We start from the raw sequence: 18,257 nt of genomic DNA on the forward strand, positions 1-18,257 counted from the left end.
GCAGAGGACGCTCACCTATCCGATGGTCAGATCAAGTACAGAAAGCCACTGGAGAGACGTTTTCCGAGTCCATGAGAGCAGCCCAAAATCGCAAGAGATGGAGAGAATTGACAGCCCGCATTGTAGGAAATCACGATCCTCAGCAATGAGGAAACGACAAGAGAGAGAGAGTAATGAGGTGCCATCAGCTGAACTAACGTTTCAATAGTACTCAGTACAATACACAGTATTCGGCATCAGTTTTTAAACTGGGATGTCCTCAATTCTTGTGCACATATACTGGCTCAATGTTTACTCAAAGGTTCAAATTCTTGATGAATCAAATATAATCTTTCTTTTATTTCTCAAAATTTGCCAAATTACCACTTCTTCATCAGACATTTTGAACAAGTAATTTTTATTGCTTTGATATGAGAGTATCAACAAAATTTGTTGCCTGTTGGTCGTTGCTCCGGTGTGTGAGCAGACTTATAAACTTTGTGAAAGTGTTTAAAACAATCTTTAGATTTTTTATTATCTTTCCAGATTTGATGAAATGTAAAATGTAATTCTCATTACAATCAATTTTAGTTCCCATATAAACTAATATGCCACAAGAAAAATGTCTACAGTTGTAAAGGCTATTTATTAGCAACTTTTCTACCATCTTAAAAATAATAAAAACACAAATTTGGATTTGACTTTTTATTTTATTCATGAACGAACATAATTATTGCAGTAATTTTTTAACTGTTACCAAAAACATTGTCTAACAATTGAAAAATTGTGTAAAAAAGTAAATTTTAAAAAAGCTTTGTCTGCAAGTAATACTGCACAACGGTTAACAAAAGTTACAAAAATGGAATGAATAATTTAATCAACTTCTTCAATGGTTGGTCCAGCACCTCCGGCGGCACCTGCAGCTCCTGGAGCTGCTCCACCTGGGAAACCGCCTGGCATGCCACCTGGGGCTCCACCGGCACCTTGGTACAACTTCGTGATGATGGGGTTGCAGATGTTTTCGAGCTCCTTTTGTTTGTGTTCATATTCTTCCTTCTCTGCTAATTGGTTAGCATCCAACCAAGCAATAACTTCATTGCATTTCTCCATGACGGTGGTTTTGTCGCTTTCGCTGATCTTGTCCTTGATTTTGTCATCTTCCATGGTGCTCTTGATGTTGAAACAGTAAGATTCGAGAACATTCTTTGCTGAGATGGTAGCCTTTTGCTTATCATCTTCATTACGGTATTTTTCGGCGTCGTTAACCATTCTTTCAATGTCTTCCTTGCTGAGACGACCTTTATCGTTGGTGATTGTGATCTTGTTTTCTTTGTTGGTGGATTTTTCAATAGCTGTGACGTTTAAGATACCATTGGCATCAATGTCAAAGGTTACTTCGATTTGAGGGACACCACGGGGTGCAGGAGGAATGCCAGTAAGTTCAAATTTACCTAAGAGGTTGTTGTCTTTGGTCATAGCACGTTCACCTTCATATACCTAAAAAAAAAATAAAAAGTGAGTTAAAATTTTCTCAAAAATGAGTTAATTGTCAAAGAATTTGCATTTACATTAGTTTATTCAGATTATGTAATTTTTTTTTGCGTTGGTATTAGGAACATAATTGATTCATCATGTCTGTATCAATGCGAGCTGAGTGGATCATCATTTTAAACCAATGCTTACAAATTTTCATAATGTTAAATCATTTTGTTGTATTACTAACCTGAATAAGTACTCCGGGTTGGTTGTCAGAGTAAGTAGTGAATGTCTGAGTTTGCTTGGTGGGAATAGTGGTGTTACGTTTGATGAGGGCAGTCATAACACCTCCAGCAGTTTCAATACCCAATGAGAGTGGAGTGACATCAAGCAAGAGCAAGTCCTGTACTTCCTCAGACTTATCTCCGTGCAAGATGGCAGCTTGGACAGCTGCACCATAAGCAACAGCTTCATCAGGGTTAATTGATTTGTTCAATTCTTTACCATTGAAGAAATCTTGCAACAGTTTTTGTACCTTTGGAATACGGGTGGATCCACCAACCAATACAATATCATGGACTTGAGATTTGTCCATCTTGGCATCCCTGATGGCCTTTTCTACAGGTTCCATGGTAGATCTGAACAAATCAGCATTGAGTTCTTCAAATCTAGCCCTGGTGATTGAGGTGTAGAAGTCAATACCCTCAAATAGAGAATCAATTTCAATGCTAGCTTGGGTCGATGAGGAAAGGGTTCTCTTCGCTCTTTCACAGCTAGTTCTCAAACGACGGAGGGCACGTTTGTTTGTGGTCAGATCTTTCTTGTATTTCCTCTTGAATTCTCCAACAAAGTGATTGACCATTCTGTTGTCGAAGTCTTCACCTCCTAAATGAGTATCTCCAGCAGTTGATTTTACTTCAAAGATACCATCTTCAATTGTTAAGATTGATACATCAAAAGTACCACCACCCAGATCGAAAATGAGGACATTTCTTTCACCTTGACCCTTTTTGTCTAAACCATAGGCAATGGCAGCAGCAGTGGGCTCATTAATAATACGTAGAACCTGTAACAAAATAGAATTTGTTAATTTGGTACAAAAAATTGTTTAAATAGGTTTAATGCTTTTGAACAGAATGATAACTTGTATAATCTGCATATACAGTCCCCAGTCAAATTATTAGATGCACTCATAATAATTTATTGTTTTATGAGTTTATATGCAGTACTTTAACATCCAAACATACATGAAATGAATTTTTATTCAAGAGATTTATTATATATTTCGTGTTTGTATTTATTTGTCACATATGGGAACACTATGTTAATTGATTCTTGCTGGAATGTAAACAAGTCTAAATCTGCTCCCATCACGTTCGCAGGTGCTTCATTTGCTGACGTGTCTCTGTGGCTTCATGTCCTGTAGTTTATATTATGCAGATATTTGTTTACTTCAGTTTGATTGAGATTGGAGTTTAAACAATCCATTTGAACGCTTTTATCATGGGTGAAAAACACAATCTTTCACCACATAAAAGAGTTGAATTAAAGGAACTCGTGAAAACTAAAATATTTTCAAACCAAGAAATATCACAAAGATTGAAGGTTTCTGAAGCTAGTGTATGACACAAAGAAGAATCAGGGAAGAATTGAGCTCAAAATGAAAGGAACCCTATTTTCACTCAGAAAGATCTTTAGAAAAGAAAAAGTTGAGAAATGTATTTAAATATTAGCCTGTAAGCACTGATGTCAGTGTCACTGCTTGGAAGCCCAAGTTAACACCTGCAATGAAAGCAAAGCATCTGAATTGGGTCAAACAGTAGGCATGATGAATATGTGGACTTCTGTTCAGACTGTGAAGCACCCTACAAAAGTGATGATTTGGTCAGTCATTATCAGCTAGAGTACTGGATGTCTGTACGTGGTAAAAGATATACTGCAGCAAGACCAGTACAAAGATGCCTTGGAAAGGCAGTTAATTCCACAACTTCATTCACTTTTATGCAAGATGGAGCTCCCTACCATACAGCATGGTCTATCTGCTTGGTAGAACCAAAGCTTTTTTGACAGAGCAAAATATCCATTTGTTGGATTAATTAGCCAGGTAAGAGCAACAATATGAACCACATAGAAAAAGTTTGAGAGTTGATGAAAAGAGAAGTGTCTAAAGATATGATCATAAACAAAACGAAGCTCTTAGAAAGAATAAATTGCGTGGAATCATCCTCGCATGCAGGAGACAGTACAAATTTGCATTAATAGTATGCCAGGTAGAATTAAAGCTCTAATAGAGGCTAAAGGTGGCTCAACAAAATATTAACATTTAATTGTCATTATTTCTGTTTTTTTTTTTTTTCAAGAGTCAATAAATACATATATTTCATTAATAATGATGTTTTATCTGTGATAAAATAAAGACAATTAAATGGTCAATCAAACAACATAAATTTGTGTCTGGTACATACAAAAAACCTATCACATCATAATTAACATTTTTTATAAAATCTTTAGTAGGTTAAACTTGTTAAACTGATTGTTCAGGCTGTTAGGCTGTTGTCTTCTGAGATTAGTTCTCAACATTTTGCCAACACTAGGGCTTGACATCTTCTGGAGATGTTACTGCTTCGGTTGTAAGCTGAAACTGATGTAGTCAGACTGAGTCCGTTACAGCTTACAAGCAAAGCAGTAACATCTCCAGAAGATGCCAAGCCCTAGTGTTGGCGAAACGTTGAGAACTAATGTCAGAAGACAACAGCCTGACAAACTGAACAAACAGTTTAACAAGTTAGATGTTGGCCGTGAAACCAAAACGCATTTTATCAATCTTTAGTATGTCTAATAATTTGGCCAGGGACTGTATTTCAGTCAGAATAAAGCGGCTTTCTTAAATATGTGAATTTCTTTAATATTGATTAGCTGTTATTCATGATCTGACGAAAGCAGATTTACAAGTAAAACTACATTTAGTTAATATGAAAAATAACATGTACCTAATTGAGTTTACTTAGAATTGTTATCTTTACACTTTAATTCTTATTTAATATTAAAAGTTCTTACTTTTTTTAAAATCAATTTCTGTTCATTTTTAAGTCATTATTCATATTACTAATTCAATGTTTGATTGTGAGATTGCTGCTGTTGTAAAAATTAAGACAGCATTTGTCAGCAAATCTATCATTCTGTACATTTTCAGACAATAAGCTAATCATAGTTAAGTTCATAAACTCTAGTCTGGCATGCTTATTGGATATCATCATATAAAATCTGCAAGAATTAAACATTTATAAATATGAACATAATTTACCTGAAGTCCAGCAATGGTTCCAGCATCTTTGGTAGCTTGACGTTGTGAGTCATTGAAATAAGCAGGTACTGTGATGACAGCATTGGTGACATTCTTTCCTAAGTATGCTTCTGCTGTTTCCTTCATTTTTGTGAGGACCATGGAACTGACTTCTTCTGGATAGAAGGATTTCTCTTCGCCCTTGTAGGCAACTTTAATCTTTGGTTTACCGGCATCATTTACTACTTCAAATGGCCAATGTTTCATGTCAGACTGTACAGCACTGTCATCAAAGCGACGCCCAATAAGACGTTTGGCATCTACATAAATAAAAACACAAATTAAGACTCTTTCTTCACACTTAACAATTTCTTGGTTGGTTTTAAACTTCAGATAATAAGCTAATCATAGTAAAGATCATAAACTCTAGTCTGGCATGCTTATTATGATATCATCATGTATATAACAAATATTAGATCATAAAACAGGCTTCAAACTTACCAAAAATTGTGTTATTGGGGTTCATGGCTACCTGGTTCTTGGCAGCATCTCCAATGAGACGTTCTGTGTCTGTGAAGGCCACATATGATGGTGTGGTTCTGTTACCTTGGTCGTTGGCAATAATTTCAACTTTGCCATGTTGGAAAACTCCTACACAGGAGTAGGTTGTTCCTAAATCAATACCTACAGCTGGGGCTTTTGCCATCTGAAAGAAACAAATCACTTATTATATAAAAGAGGTTATATCCCGGATGACAAGAAACAAGTATAGATTTCTGCAATCAGCCTTAAAAATAGAAAGGACACTTTTGGAACACTGGAAATTTGAACGATCAACCCTGTAAAATATCTACACCCGCCCTGTATCAGAACAAACAAGATTAATATTATCAAAAACCACGTGTTTTGTGAAATGAATATTGGAATTATGAAATTACATCGACCAACCTTGAACTTTTCCTTGATAATTTTTTATAAGCTAGCGTCATAGACGCTTCTAGAATAGTCTACCCGGTTCATAAATTTTTAATGATACAAGATACAGCAGTAATTTAATTATGTATTTTAAATACAGAAATCTTTCGACAAGATAATTTTCATCGAAAAGAAACAAAGCTGTGGGAATAAAATAAAATAAAACAAAAACTATTAATCATTCCTGGAAAAGCGTCTTGGGCCCCACCTATATTTGAAACGATGCCTAATTTCTGAACCCTCTATATTCTATAATTCTAACTGAACTCAGGAAATAAACATTTAATAACACAATAAATGCTTCTAAACGTGAACAGGAACTTAACTATTATAGAAAAACGTGGTCTCCTATTAAATGGCGATATGTATTTTATCCTTTTTGTCAAATTTTGACGTGAATTTAATTAAAATTAAAACAGACTAGAATAGAATATTAAATATAATAAAAACAGCATATTTACCTTAAATTTAATTATTTGCAGACAATTCTTAAATAAATACTTAAATTACGTGTGCACTACAGCAACGACTGCAATCAAATCGAACGAAACCTATGCGATGGCCCGCTTTATACGAGGTCAAAGAATATTCTGGAAGTTCTAGAATCCACCAATGAGAACGCAGATCTTGATCGACACGCAAGTCTCTAGTGGCCAATAACAAAAGATATGGATGTTGTGTAGCCATTTCCGGAATTGATTTTTGTGTTTTTTAGAAAAGTTACAACACACATTTTGTTCATACTACAGTTTTGCTATTGTTTTAATATGTTTTGTTGTACTGTTAAGTATTTTTTAACAAACTCTTTGTTGTTTACTAAATCACTTTTGGCGGTAGAACACAAAGTTTTTTGCGGCAGATTTGAAATTATCAGCTGTTGGTGCACATCAATGATTGAGCACAATAAAATAGTCACTAGGTTTTTTATGATTTTGTTTTAATTCTCTTTTCAAACTGCAGAAATTTTTATACCTATTTAAATGTTCTTTACACCGTTTAATTTAATATACATGCACGTGTCAGTTCTGCGGAAATCGGAAATAAAAATTAAGGTTAACAATCTCTTATATGGATGATTCAATGCAATGCCATTGATTAAATATGCAAAAATAAGTAAAAAATACAGGATAACCCGAGAGTCATTCTGACGCAAATACTTTTTTTGTTGTTTCAGTCGAATGTAACTCATTTTGTATTTATTGGGATTGCCAACTGTGTGTCCCCAACTCAAGGAAACTTATTTTTGTATTTTTTTCACGTGAAAAATGTTTAGCTCTCAAATTTAAAATTTACTGTTAAGTATTTTTGATCAAAGGCAATATATTTATCAATAGTTAAAAAATTTTGGTTGTGAGCGTTTTAAATTTTAACTGATCTTATAGTGATAAAATAATCTGAGGATATTGGCATTTGAAAAATACACGAAGGCGAAACATTGCAGAAAGGAAGTACAGAAAAAATGGAAAATGACAAGAGTATTTGTTGTCTACAAATTTTTACCCATTAGAACCTATTCCTTGAAAACTAAAATAAATAAAGTAAAATTTATTACACATAAGTATTGCATCGTATACCGAACGTTTGATGAGTACATTGGACTTTTGACAAAGTTCATTAGTGAAGAATCTACGATGCAATGCAAGTCTCAACTTATGCAATTATTATTTGCAAGGTTGCCTTGCCTAAATGTATAACTTTTATGGCAAGTTTATGGTAGTGAATCAGTTAAATATTTTTAATATCTATATGAGTATCTCTATGTATATCATGTACCACATATATCTGTAGGTATAATTTTATATTTGACTCTACCAAATCGATACCTTCCTCATTATGGAAAATCACGGGCTTAATCCTGCAGTGGTTTGGTTTATCAATAATTATGTCATGACTGATGTGCTTATAATCATAATAAAATTAGTATACATATTTTACTACCAATAAAAAATAAACCACGTATAATACAACTTTTTTTACTAAGTTACCTATAAAGTAATCCGTATATAACGGGGAGATGTAAATTCCACAAATATTTAATATCGTTTTTTATTAGGATTTGGTATCTTGTAAAATCTGTGTAATACATTTGTAATTAATATCACTATCAGATATCAGATCAGAAGATTATGTACTTTAGTATATTTTCGTATGAAAGGGACGCCAAAGTTATACAACCAGAAAAACAATTATGTTCATCTGGTTGTAAAGATATATGATATGGCTTCTCTTGAAAAATGATTTGTATGGTTATTGTAGTGCCATACACACTTTTTTTACCTATACTGGCTTTCTGAGTTTGTACTGCTAAGTAAGTAATATATTTTATTCCATATAATGTTACTATTTCTCAAGGATTAATTTTCTACGGCATTCTAATAGTTTTATGCTTGGGTGTCCAAATATGTGAAGCGTCAAGATTTATTTAAGTTTATTGTAATTGTATGCCCAACACCGAAAGGTACAAATGGGTCTACTGATTAAGTAAAGTAAAGTTATTGTAATTGTGTCCAGTGACGCACCCAGGGGGGTTTTGGAGGATAACCCACCCCCCATCCCAGGGTACTTTCGACACTGTTACAAATTTTTCTAAGAACTCAACATAGAGGTAGCATAAAAAAATTTCGGTGCCCAATCAAACGCCCCTCCCCCTCACAGGATAATTCTAGGTGCGCCACTGGTTGTTTTAAGCTCAAGCTACCGTTCTGAATCTGATTTTTATGGCTGTAACAATACAATGTGTTTTAGCTTTCACAGTCGGTGTTTTGTAATGATATATTCTTTTCAGAGTTTATATTACTTTTCTGTCGTGTCGGCACTATCATTTGCGATGCAGTAACGGTCATAACAGATCTGCAGCAGTAAAAAGTGAAAAGACTGGAAGGAATAATTCCAGATAGAGGAACACAAAGTATCATTACAATACAGAGGATTGAACCATTTAAATCCACAACAGTTTTTAAAAACTTTATTATTAACAGACGCAAGGAACACATTATTAAATTTATTTATACAAAAGATCTAAAAATTAGAAAAGTACGATTGATAGATCAATCCGAACGATGTGGTGGCGAAGTACAAAAAACAGCACCACCACGTAGCAAATCCGAACAACCCCCTGAACACAGTCTTCGGGAAAACAGACTTGAGACTCTCCAGGGTTAGATGGAATTCGGCTGCGGTGTCTGATATCGATTTTGAGTCTTCGCTAGAACCGAAGATTTCCATATTCGGCAGAGACTTTTCGGCTGCTACCATTGTCTCATTGTCGGAAGGTTGGTACTTCAATAGTTCGCCTGTCCACTGGTATTCGCCGAGAGTTTTGTACATCAGAGTGAAGAAAGAGCATAGGACGATCGGTGCCACATATTGTAGAGTTACCACGCAAAGATAGTAAAAAACAGCAGCAATCTACAAAATTAAATAAGGAGTAAACAGGTAAATTATGCAAAAAAACAATAGTCTAGGTCTAGATCCATCGAAAAATCGTAATTTCGTCTAATTTGTTGACTTGCGATAATTTGGTAAACTTTTTTATTTAGATGCAATCAAACGCAGTATAAAAATGAAAAATGTCAATTGTTGTGTAACAAATTGTTAAAATACAAGCAAAAATTGTTGTTAAACGTTTTATAAATTCCCTAGCCGCAATTATTTACTAGAAAGTCAGAAATTATATTGTTGTAGTACAAAAGATATATGCAAACAGCACTGCAACAGAGAACGGCAGGTTGTCTAGATATGGCGGAACTCAGTCAACAGACCAAGCTCAAAGATTAATTTTAAAAGCTCTTAAATATGTATTTTTAATTGAATATATTTTCTTTGTTTATAAAACTGATAAATTTCATATAAACATTCGCTTTAATCCAAATCCAAGCTGATATTAGAAGTGTTTTCTGATAATATTGCTTTTTGAAAGAATAGCAATACGGTAAAAATGATAAAAGTGATCTCAGTTTATTCCACAGACCACTTGTGGTGTATTTTCTTTTCATCAGAGGTCGTCGGGTCATGAACAGCTCACAGCAACTACTATTTTACCATCGAGCAAAAAGACAAAAGAGGGAATCTAATCGTTATGAAAAGGCGACCAAAAAAGTGGCCTCTGATGGCGGACATATCCGGAAATGCGAATGCGCCAAATTTAAATTTTTCGACACTTATTAACAGTAGCTATAAAATAGTTTTCAGAATGTGTCTTAGACGAGAAAATTTTAATTAAATATTAACGATAACAGTCTAAAATGTGAAACAATTGTTAAAAAGCTTCAATATAAATAAGATTTCATGGACAAATAATAACATAACCCAACTAAATTTGATTTCTTAAACAAGAAAAGACTCTCTTTCCTTGTTTAATTTGGCCTCTCAAGATGGCACTTCCTGTCTAACAATATTTTTGCCCCCACTACCTTTACATTCCCTCTTTTGTCTTTTTGCTCGATGTATTTTACATAACCACGTAAAATCATGAGAAAATTTGAAGCAAATTTTAAATAAATAATCCATGAATCACATTTAAGAGTATATTTTACCCTTAAATTCTAAAACATGACTTTTAATAGTATAGCAACTAGGAAATTTTTGAGATTAGAACTCGAGGCTCTAATTTTTGTGTTCCGAATTTTAAATTGAGGATTAAATGACTATCTCTTTTGCAAAATGTGCTGTTACAATTAATGTAACATGGTTTATTTGTCGTCAAATTTAATTTTATTTCTTAAAAATATTTCAAATTTATTTTTAAATAGACATTCCATCTTTTAACAAATATTCTGATTTTTGAAATCACTTTTCTTTGACCAACAAGGCGCGATGATGGAACAGTTATTCCGAAAATGTTCTGTGATGTCTGTCTTTTTTTTCCTTTTTTTAGGTAAGTATATAACGAATTTTTGTGTTAAAAATTTTAAAGTGTGGATGAAATGACTTTAGTCTAATGGTCTTTTGTGCTCTAAAATTCGTTTCTTCGTATTTGTACTATGTAAATTTTCGGACATCTTCAATATTTTGTGAACAATAATTGTTTATAGTTACTAATTTTTATACATGCTTGGTTTATACAATAGATACTAGTTTTCTTCTTTATTTAAATCTGTTAGGCTCAAAATATACCGTCATAAATATCGTCGCCGAGCAAAATGAAGCAAAAAACATTAAATATCAATCGTTTTTCTTTTTCGAATGAATATACATAACGAATTGATGATTTGGATTTAACAGGTTTTTTTTCAGATGAAACCAGTTCTAGTTTGATATTATTACCTACCTATTTAGTATACAAAAAGATTGACCAAAGACACTGAAAGATTCTAGATCACGTCCAGTCTACTTATTGTAGACCTGTCACTTTAAACCCCACCTACAAGTCTCCCAATCGCATTCGTGGAAGTGATTTTTGGAGCCTTGGTCCATTAGTATCCCCAGTGTGTATATATTTCTAATAAATCGCATAAATATAGAGCTGTACAATTCAAATCGGACTCTTTGTCGATTTGGGGTCTACCATTTATGCAGCACTCTATCGGTAGCCGTCTGGGAGCCATGGCTTGCCCAGCGCTCCAGCCTGAGTTTCTTATTTTGTTTTACAAGACATGCTAACGTCAACGCCAGAACCTCTTTGGATTTGGAGGTTTTTCACTCTTACTATACTAATACCGACCCATAGAAGTAAGCGATTCCATGGCCTCCTTAAATTATGACATTTTTCGATGGTTCTATAGATTTTATACCGGCACTTAACTACATACATTAATTTGTTTTGTTCACCTACTTGCTTTTGCAGCTCCGTGTTGGTTATCCTTCCAGCTTCCTTCTTCTGATTTTCCAATCGATGGAAAGCCATGTCGAGATAGGCTTGTAAATACCAAGGCATCAAAACTAATTTAAGACACATCGTGGCAACAATGGCTAACAATCTAAGTGAATCGAAAGCATCTTCTGTCATCCTACAAGTACAATCGTCTAAACAGCTGAAAATTACTTAGGTAACGTTACTTACAGAGGCTCAGTTCGCCCGGAGAAAATTCTGTCAGTCAAGTAGTCCCTGGATACCGGTTTTATCCAGAAAATTACCAGGATAAACGGCAAGGCGAATGTGAAGTTGAGAAGTAGCTGTTTTAGCTTGTTATCTTGAAAATATCTACAAAACAACATTATGTATTTTATTGCTAGATAAAAGATTAAATTTGGATTATTAAAGGTGAGAAAGAACTTCCAAAATAGAAGCATCATAAAAGGCAGGTCCAATATAACTTCGAAATATCTTGAAAAATGACAAAACAAATTGTTTAACATATTTGTGCATGATTAATATTGTTATATTGTTACCAACACCATAAAAAAATGAACAATAAATTATTTCCAAAGCAAAATAGTGATAGCGATAGGAGAGTGAAGGGGGGAAGGACAAAAGGGTGGGTAGAAATGACTAATGAGACAGTAATTGGTTATTCCTCTTTTTATGTCCAAAGCACTATTATTGTCTTGGTTCTGCAACTTTATTATGTTCCTAAACTAACATTCTTATGGTATTTATTATGTTCCTAACTTTATGTTCTTAAACATGAAAACCTGGACAAAAAGATATGGTTGTTTATTTTGATAATGCCAGATTCAGTCCTAACCGATAATATAACATTTTGTAGTTAAAAATAAAAGTACCCAGACATTGATGAAAAAATAAATTTTTTCCGTCACCTTTTTTCTAAACCTCGTATGTTACATGAAATTTTGTGATAAGAGGGAAAAAAGAAAGTCAGAAATGTGTTGTAGGGTAAAAAAAAATATTTGCATACAACACTGCAACACAGAATGGCAGGTTGCCTAGATTTGGCACAATTCAGTAAGGTAAGTCAGCTACCAACTTGGAAGATTAATTTTAAAAGCTTTTAAATATATTTTTTACTTGAATATATTTACTTTAAGTATAAAACTGATAAATTTTACACAAGTGTTTTCCGATATTGATTTGAAAATGAGTAAAGAAAATCGTTTCTTGCCAAAAAGTGTAATATTATGTATGTATTATAAGTTATTGATATCGATAGAAATACACTTTATTGACTTTTGTGTTTAAAAAAGGTTAAAACTATTTAAAACCTGTCTATATAACATAAGCAAAGTAAAAAAACATTTATAAACCAACAGCAGCTAAAGCTAATGTAGTAAACTTACTTTAAAAGTACCCAGTGCATTTTGGCAAGTCTAATTCCTGGAAACGTGAAAAGAGCACCGAGAAGTCCACACCAGACGGCCATGAAGAACTTCAAAACAATTTTTGAAGCTGGTCCACTTCAAACAAAACCAAAATTATGTATTAATGGAACAACAAAGTTTCTAAATAGTTATTCATATATTATAACCTACTAATTTTAAAAATGAGTCAGATCCCAAGAGGCACACAGAGATACTCAGGGAAGAGTGAACTTCAGACTTCATTTCACTGAACACATAAATCACACTTTCTTAATACATTCCAAAATCAACAAAGAAAACGGCTGTAACGTCAAAATAAAGTCAACAGGCACGTCTCTAAAAGAACTTCCGAAACATTCCACACATCCTTTCCTTATACAGCAAGCTTATAAAAATGTAATATCCAAATACCCAACAAAGCCATCAAATCTTCACTGATGCTTCCAAATGTCATGAAGGACATGCTGCAGCCTACATCTACGAAAACGTCAAGTCTACCATACGAATCCCAACAAATTGTTGTATATATACCGGAGAACTTACGGCAATTCACCAGGCCGTGAAAAAATGTTGTTCTATCAATGAAAGCAAATTTGTTATCATCACCGATTCAATGAGTGCATTACTTGGAATAAAACAGCTATATACAACTCACGCCATACTTCTCAAGATCAAAGAAGAGTTATCATATCTACAGACTCAACAAAAAGATATTTCCTTTACCTGGGTACCTTCCCATATGGGAATAAGTGGTAATGAGGAAGTGGGCTCTCTGGCAAGCAATGCAACCACCGACCAAAGTATTGCTATCATAAATCAAATGCCTTGGACTGACCACAAAGTAAATATCAAAGCCCACATGTACAGAGCGTGGCAAACTACTTGGGATCACACTGCTAACAAACTCAAAGAATGTCTTAGTCAAGTAGGAACCAAACTCATCTTACCAAATAATAGAAAAGACCAAGTCATCATCAACCGACTCCGAATAGGACATACTTTCCTTACACACAAACATATCTTCAACCAGGAGGCTGCTCCGATGTGTACCAAGTGCAACACTCAGTTGTCAGTGAAACATATAATTGTTGAGTGTCCAGTGTACCAGAACGAAAGAATCGCGTGTGCCCTTAGTGATAATTTAAAAAGTATACTAACGTCAAATTTACAGTCTTTATTAAGTTATCTTAAAATGACTAAACTATATACCAGATTGTAAAAAATATTTTTTTTTATGTAACAATATGTATCTTACTGTTTGTGTATGTCCCCCCGCTAATAACCCTTAGTGGTTGATGCGGGTATATTTGTTTAAATAAAAAAAAAGTCAACAGGTAACTCTGCCTTGATTAGGTGAGAAATCATGGTCTTACAGAATCATCAATGGAACGAAATAACTTCTAAACAGTATTACAACGAAAGTGACGTTTTTAAAATCCAAACGGAATAAAGTTTGCTGAAACTTGTTGATAAATACAAAATTATAAATTCAAACCAAGAAAATGTCATGGTCTAAAAATTTTCTTCAGGCGATCTCTGAATATCCGAGATTGGAACATGTATTTGAACTTGAAACAGAATATAATTTCACTCTTAATAATACTCTTCTTAAACACCAATAAATCATGGACTCTATTAACACTGGCCCCAATGATCAGCAGACAATATCGTAAATGTCTCCCCAAGACCTTATATCCCCTTCTTACAAATTTAATCAATGTATTCCTAAAATTGAGCTTTTTACTACATCTTACAAAGTAACTTACATAATAATGATCTTCAAATTTGAAAAATTAATGACAGACCTATTTCAACCATTAAAATACTCAGAAAGAATGCATCTTTTAAAAAAAGACTTCAAGTACTGTATTATCATAATAACATCCCAGACTACCAATGTAGTACCAAACAAAATTGTTAAAGATCATATGATAGTCAACATTAGAAATTCAGATTTAGATCAGTCAGAATCATAATTGAATCAGAAAGCTAGTAGACATCAGTCTTCATTTAAAATTTATTAAGATTTTTAAATTCTATGTCAAACTATCTATAACTATAGGAGTAAAAAGTCACAATCATAGTTGGAGAGTCACTCAAATGCCAAAATAACTCAATCTCAGAAACTCTCAAAATAGGACAAAATTATTTACATTGCAGAAAATCACTATCACATATAAATCCATAATCTACAGTCTTGTAAGTTTAACACTGAAAGAAAATAAATTCTCAGTACCGAATGTTGCATTCCACATAATAGATATTAGTTACTTACGTTGATGACAGCCCTTGCTTCTCTAAAAACACAGAGGCACTCTTATTAAAGCTGTCGTAAGCATCTTCTAGACCAATCTCCAAGGTTTTTTCATCCACAATTAGTACCATCATGGAAATTAATAAATAAATAAAGCCCATGACGATACATGTTGACCTCTCTCCTATGGATTCTTCTCCTTTAAAATACTGTACAGTCAGACCTAACAATAATTTACTAAATAAAAGATTAAGGAAAACAATTACAACAACTTACTTTTGATAATAAGTTTGCTACAGTATGTTTTTTAGCAGGTTTATATTAATTAGCAGATTTGTTTATTTCTTTGTTTTTTTTTTGTCTGTGTAATTAATTTCTTTAATTGGTGAGTGACACTCACCAATTAAAGAAATTGAGTGAATAATACTTTGTGGATTAAAAAGGATACATGGCAAATAAAATCACCAAAAAACACCATACCATACTCAAATTGATTTCATTTTTTAAAGGAAACCACACTTGATACAACTAAAACAGATACAAACATATAAACATATTAATTAACTGTTAATATAACTTACTTCTGTAGCTCCATAAATAACAGCAGCATACACAGAAAAATCCACCAGCCACTGGTATTCTGTATAGTACCTAATATGAATTACATCTTGTCTGGTGATCTTAATACTATCTAATTTTATATCCAATGATCTAGGAATATGAAAAGTATCCACGGTAGTCTTCCCGTTCGTTTGTGCTTTGGGATTTTTCCGGTTCTTTGATTTTTCTTTGGGTATATTAGCCAATTCTCTTAATTCACTATCTGTGGGATAAAGGTATCTGATAAGCCCAGTTGAGCACAACAACCACCGAGCTAGGGAATAATGTGGCCCCAATTTTTGTATGACACTGATCATAATCAGTGTTATTACTAGCTGAGCTCCCAATAGTGCCTAAATGGTAGAATCAGTTAGAATATATGATTATACAGTGGCGACAAACAAACTTACCATTTTGATCTAAATTCTGTGGCCTAGATATTTACCCGTACCTTATTAACTTCATACTTTTGTGGTATTTATAGAAATTTCAGCAGGTACCTGAATTTACAGTCATAACCTTAAAAAATTGAGATTTAAGATGAGAGTGGCTACTAACACGATATCGAAATTAAGGAATTTTTGAATATTTTAAATTGCAGTCTATCTTTAAATCAAGTAATGTCGGATAAAGATAACGTAGAAATCAATATAGAATACTGGTAAGTACTATTCCAGTTCTAGAAAGATATCTGTGATTTAAAATATGGATATTTTAGTAACAAATGTGGATTTTTGGAAAAATATGAAGAATTGGTTAAACATTTGAAGGAAAAACATCCATTGGTTAAAATTAATGGGCAAGAAGGACGAAGAGGTATTTATGCAATTAAGTTATTTAGAATTTAATTAAAAATACTTATGTCGCATTTTTACGATATTTCCTGTAAAATAGTATGTTTTGAACCAACAAATGTGATACGATTAATCCAAAATTTATTGGTTTGTGATAATTATTATTTGGAGCATTTTACAAAAGATTTTTATATATTTTAATTTTACTCACGATTCCTATATTTATTTCGATTATGTGAACGCATCATCGAAGTGCAAGTATTAATCAGTTGAGTACTTGTAATTAGGAAATGTGCTTTTCTAAGATATATTCTTTAAAAATGAAAATAATTTTGTTTGAGCGAGAATTTTGAATACTCGAAAAGAATATGGACGCATATATGCGTCTATATTATATATTCGTTGATACTCAGGTATATAAAATAATAAAGAATTATAGCTGCATGTCCTGAATAGTGGAAGTCCAGTCCGGTTTCCTAGAAGTAGGAGATGGAGAATTGAGGTTAAATTTTGTTTTGTTTATCATTGTAATACAAAAGTATAAAGCCATCTAAAAAATAAACGCATCATGAGTTCTGAAAGTAGTGAAGATGAATATAATCCTAGTACTAATCGTGAGAATCGAACTGCAAGAAAATCTGTTTCACAGCCCGTTCAAGCATACCAGACCAGACGACAAGCGGCAAGAAAAGCTAGCAAACTCCTAAAAGCAGACTCGGAGAACAATATGACAAATTCCGATATTAGGAGAAGAGATAAAAGAAAATTAACAAGGAAAGTGAGTAGTAGTACTACATCTAGTGCTGCTAGTAGTGTTCGTAGACCTGCTGGGGCAGTGTACGACGAAAGCGGAGTATACATTCACTTAGATGTCGATATGTGTGATTGCCTGAATGAAGATTGTGTAGGGTGTTTCTTTGAATGTCCTAAATGCCAATCGGAGAAATGTGGCAAGGATTGTAGAGTTCATAGGAAATTCTTGGTAGACCAAATTGAATATAATGGTTATGACCATGTCATTAAAAATCCCTTGATAAAAAATTAACACCAAATTGTTCCAGTGTAGAGTGTAGTTTTGTAAAAAAAGAATCAGCGTATTTATGTCAAAACATTTTATGTTCTAATTAGCTTTCTATCATTGGCAGTAAACCACTATTGAAAAACAAATTCTTTTCAACAAAATGGGAAAACGAATTAGAGTTAGAAAAAAATTTGTGTAATTCTACTTTACTGTTTATTCCACAGGATCCTTTGAGGTATCGGTAAATGGGACATTAGTTCATTCAAAACTTTCAACCTTAGCCTATCCAGATTATGATGATCTCTCAAAAATAGTGTATGATGTTCAAGATGGCAATTCTGTACGAGCTCCATGTAAACAACAGCCAATTACCAGCTGCTGTATCTCTTAATTTATAGAAAAGAATGATTTGTATGTTACAATTTTCCCTAATACATGTTTTTAGTATTTGGAGTATTATTTATTAAGTAAGACCTATAAAAATAAATGGAAATACCTGCATTATATGTGATTTTTAGAAAAACGTGTATAATTGATATTTAGAGAATTAAATGTTGTCCAAACATAAGGCAAATTTTTTATATAATAAAAATAATTTTTTCAAAATTAGTTATTTGTGCACAGACCATACATACATAGAGTATGTATGGTTTGTGTATTTGTGCATTCCTTCTATTT

General features: G+C 33.2%; 3 protein-coding genes across 3 annotated transcripts; 1 reads left to right on the plus strand and 2 right to left on the minus strand.

Annotated features, from left to right (window-relative positions):
* Window positions 1–669: 669 nt before the first annotated feature.
* On the minus strand, window positions 670–6,334 carry LOC140447454 (heat shock 70 kDa protein cognate 4). Its single transcript, XM_072540113.1, has 5 exons — window positions 6,175–6,334; window positions 5,240–5,444; window positions 4,760–5,058; window positions 1,703–2,521; window positions 670–1,476 (listed from the first exon to the last, which is right to left on the minus strand). The coding sequence occupies exons 2-5, from the start codon at window positions 5,442–5,444 to the stop codon at window positions 853–855; spliced, it is 1,947 nt and encodes a 648-aa protein (XP_072396214.1). The 5' UTR covers window positions 6,175–6,334; the 3' UTR covers window positions 670–852.
* Window positions 6,335–8,664: 2,330 nt separating this feature from the next.
* On the minus strand, window positions 8,665–16,283 carry emei (transmembrane protein 161-like emei). The gene is made up of 8 exons (XM_072540114.1): window positions 16,175–16,283; window positions 15,746–16,117; window positions 15,613–15,692; window positions 15,186–15,401; window positions 12,890–13,006; window positions 11,715–11,855; window positions 11,487–11,661; window positions 8,665–9,121 (listed from the first exon to the last, which is right to left on the minus strand). Exons 1-8 carry the CDS (start codon window positions 16,175–16,177, stop codon window positions 8,732–8,734), a joined length of 1,494 nt encoding a protein of 497 aa, XP_072396215.1. The 5' UTR covers window positions 16,178–16,283; the 3' UTR covers window positions 8,665–8,731.
* LOC140447456 (migration and invasion enhancer 1) lies at window positions 16,278–18,028 on the plus strand. Its single transcript, XM_072540115.1, has 3 exons — window positions 16,278–16,425; window positions 16,483–16,580; window positions 17,804–18,028. Exons 1-3 carry the CDS (start codon window positions 16,385–16,387, stop codon window positions 17,968–17,970), a joined length of 306 nt encoding a protein of 101 aa, XP_072396216.1. The 5' UTR covers window positions 16,278–16,384; the 3' UTR covers window positions 17,971–18,028.
* Window positions 18,029–18,257: the final 229 nt, after the last annotated feature.

This window comes from Diabrotica undecimpunctata, chromosome 8 (assembly GCF_040954645.1).
Source record: "Diabrotica undecimpunctata isolate CICGRU chromosome 8, icDiaUnde3, whole genome shotgun sequence".
Taxonomy (NCBI): domain Eukaryota; kingdom Metazoa; phylum Arthropoda; class Insecta; order Coleoptera; family Chrysomelidae; genus Diabrotica; species Diabrotica undecimpunctata.

What these genes read in the sequence shown, in the direction of transcription:
- LOC140447454 (XM_072540113.1), bottom strand. Translation starts at nt 5,444, where the DNA reads ATGGCAAAAGCCCCAGCTGTAGGTATTGATTTAGGAACAACCTACTCC. An exon ending in CCCCAATAACACAATTTTTG is followed by an intron (nt 5,059 to 5,239) that starts GTAAGTTTGAAG and finishes TTATTTATGTAG; the next exon opens with ATGCCAAACGTCTTATTGGG. An exon ending in GAACCATTGCTGGACTTCAG is followed by an intron (nt 2,522 to 4,759) that starts GTAAATTATGTT and finishes ATTTTGTTACAG; the next exon opens with GTTCTACGTATTATTAATGA.
- emei (XM_072540114.1), bottom strand. An exon ending in TTATTTATGGAGCTACAGAA is followed by an intron (nt 15,693 to 15,745) that starts GTAAGTTATATT and finishes TATCTGTTTTAG; the next exon opens with TTGTATCAAGTGTGGTTTCC. An exon ending in AAGCAAGGGCTGTCATCAAC is followed by an intron (nt 13,007 to 15,185) that starts GTAAGTAACTAA and finishes TTTTGTTTGAAG; the next exon opens with TGGACCAGCTTCAAAAATTG.
- LOC140447456 (XM_072540115.1), top strand. Translation starts at nt 16,385, where the DNA reads ATGTCGGATAAAGATAACGTAGAAATCAATATAGAATACTG. An exon ending in GAAATCAATATAGAATACTG is followed by an intron (nt 16,426 to 16,482) that starts GTAAGTACTATT and finishes TGGATATTTTAG; the next exon opens with TAACAAATGTGGATTTTTGG. An exon ending in TGGGCAAGAAGGACGAAGAG is followed by an intron (nt 16,581 to 17,803) that starts GTATTTATGCAA and finishes TTTATTCCACAG; the next exon opens with GATCCTTTGAGGTATCGGTA.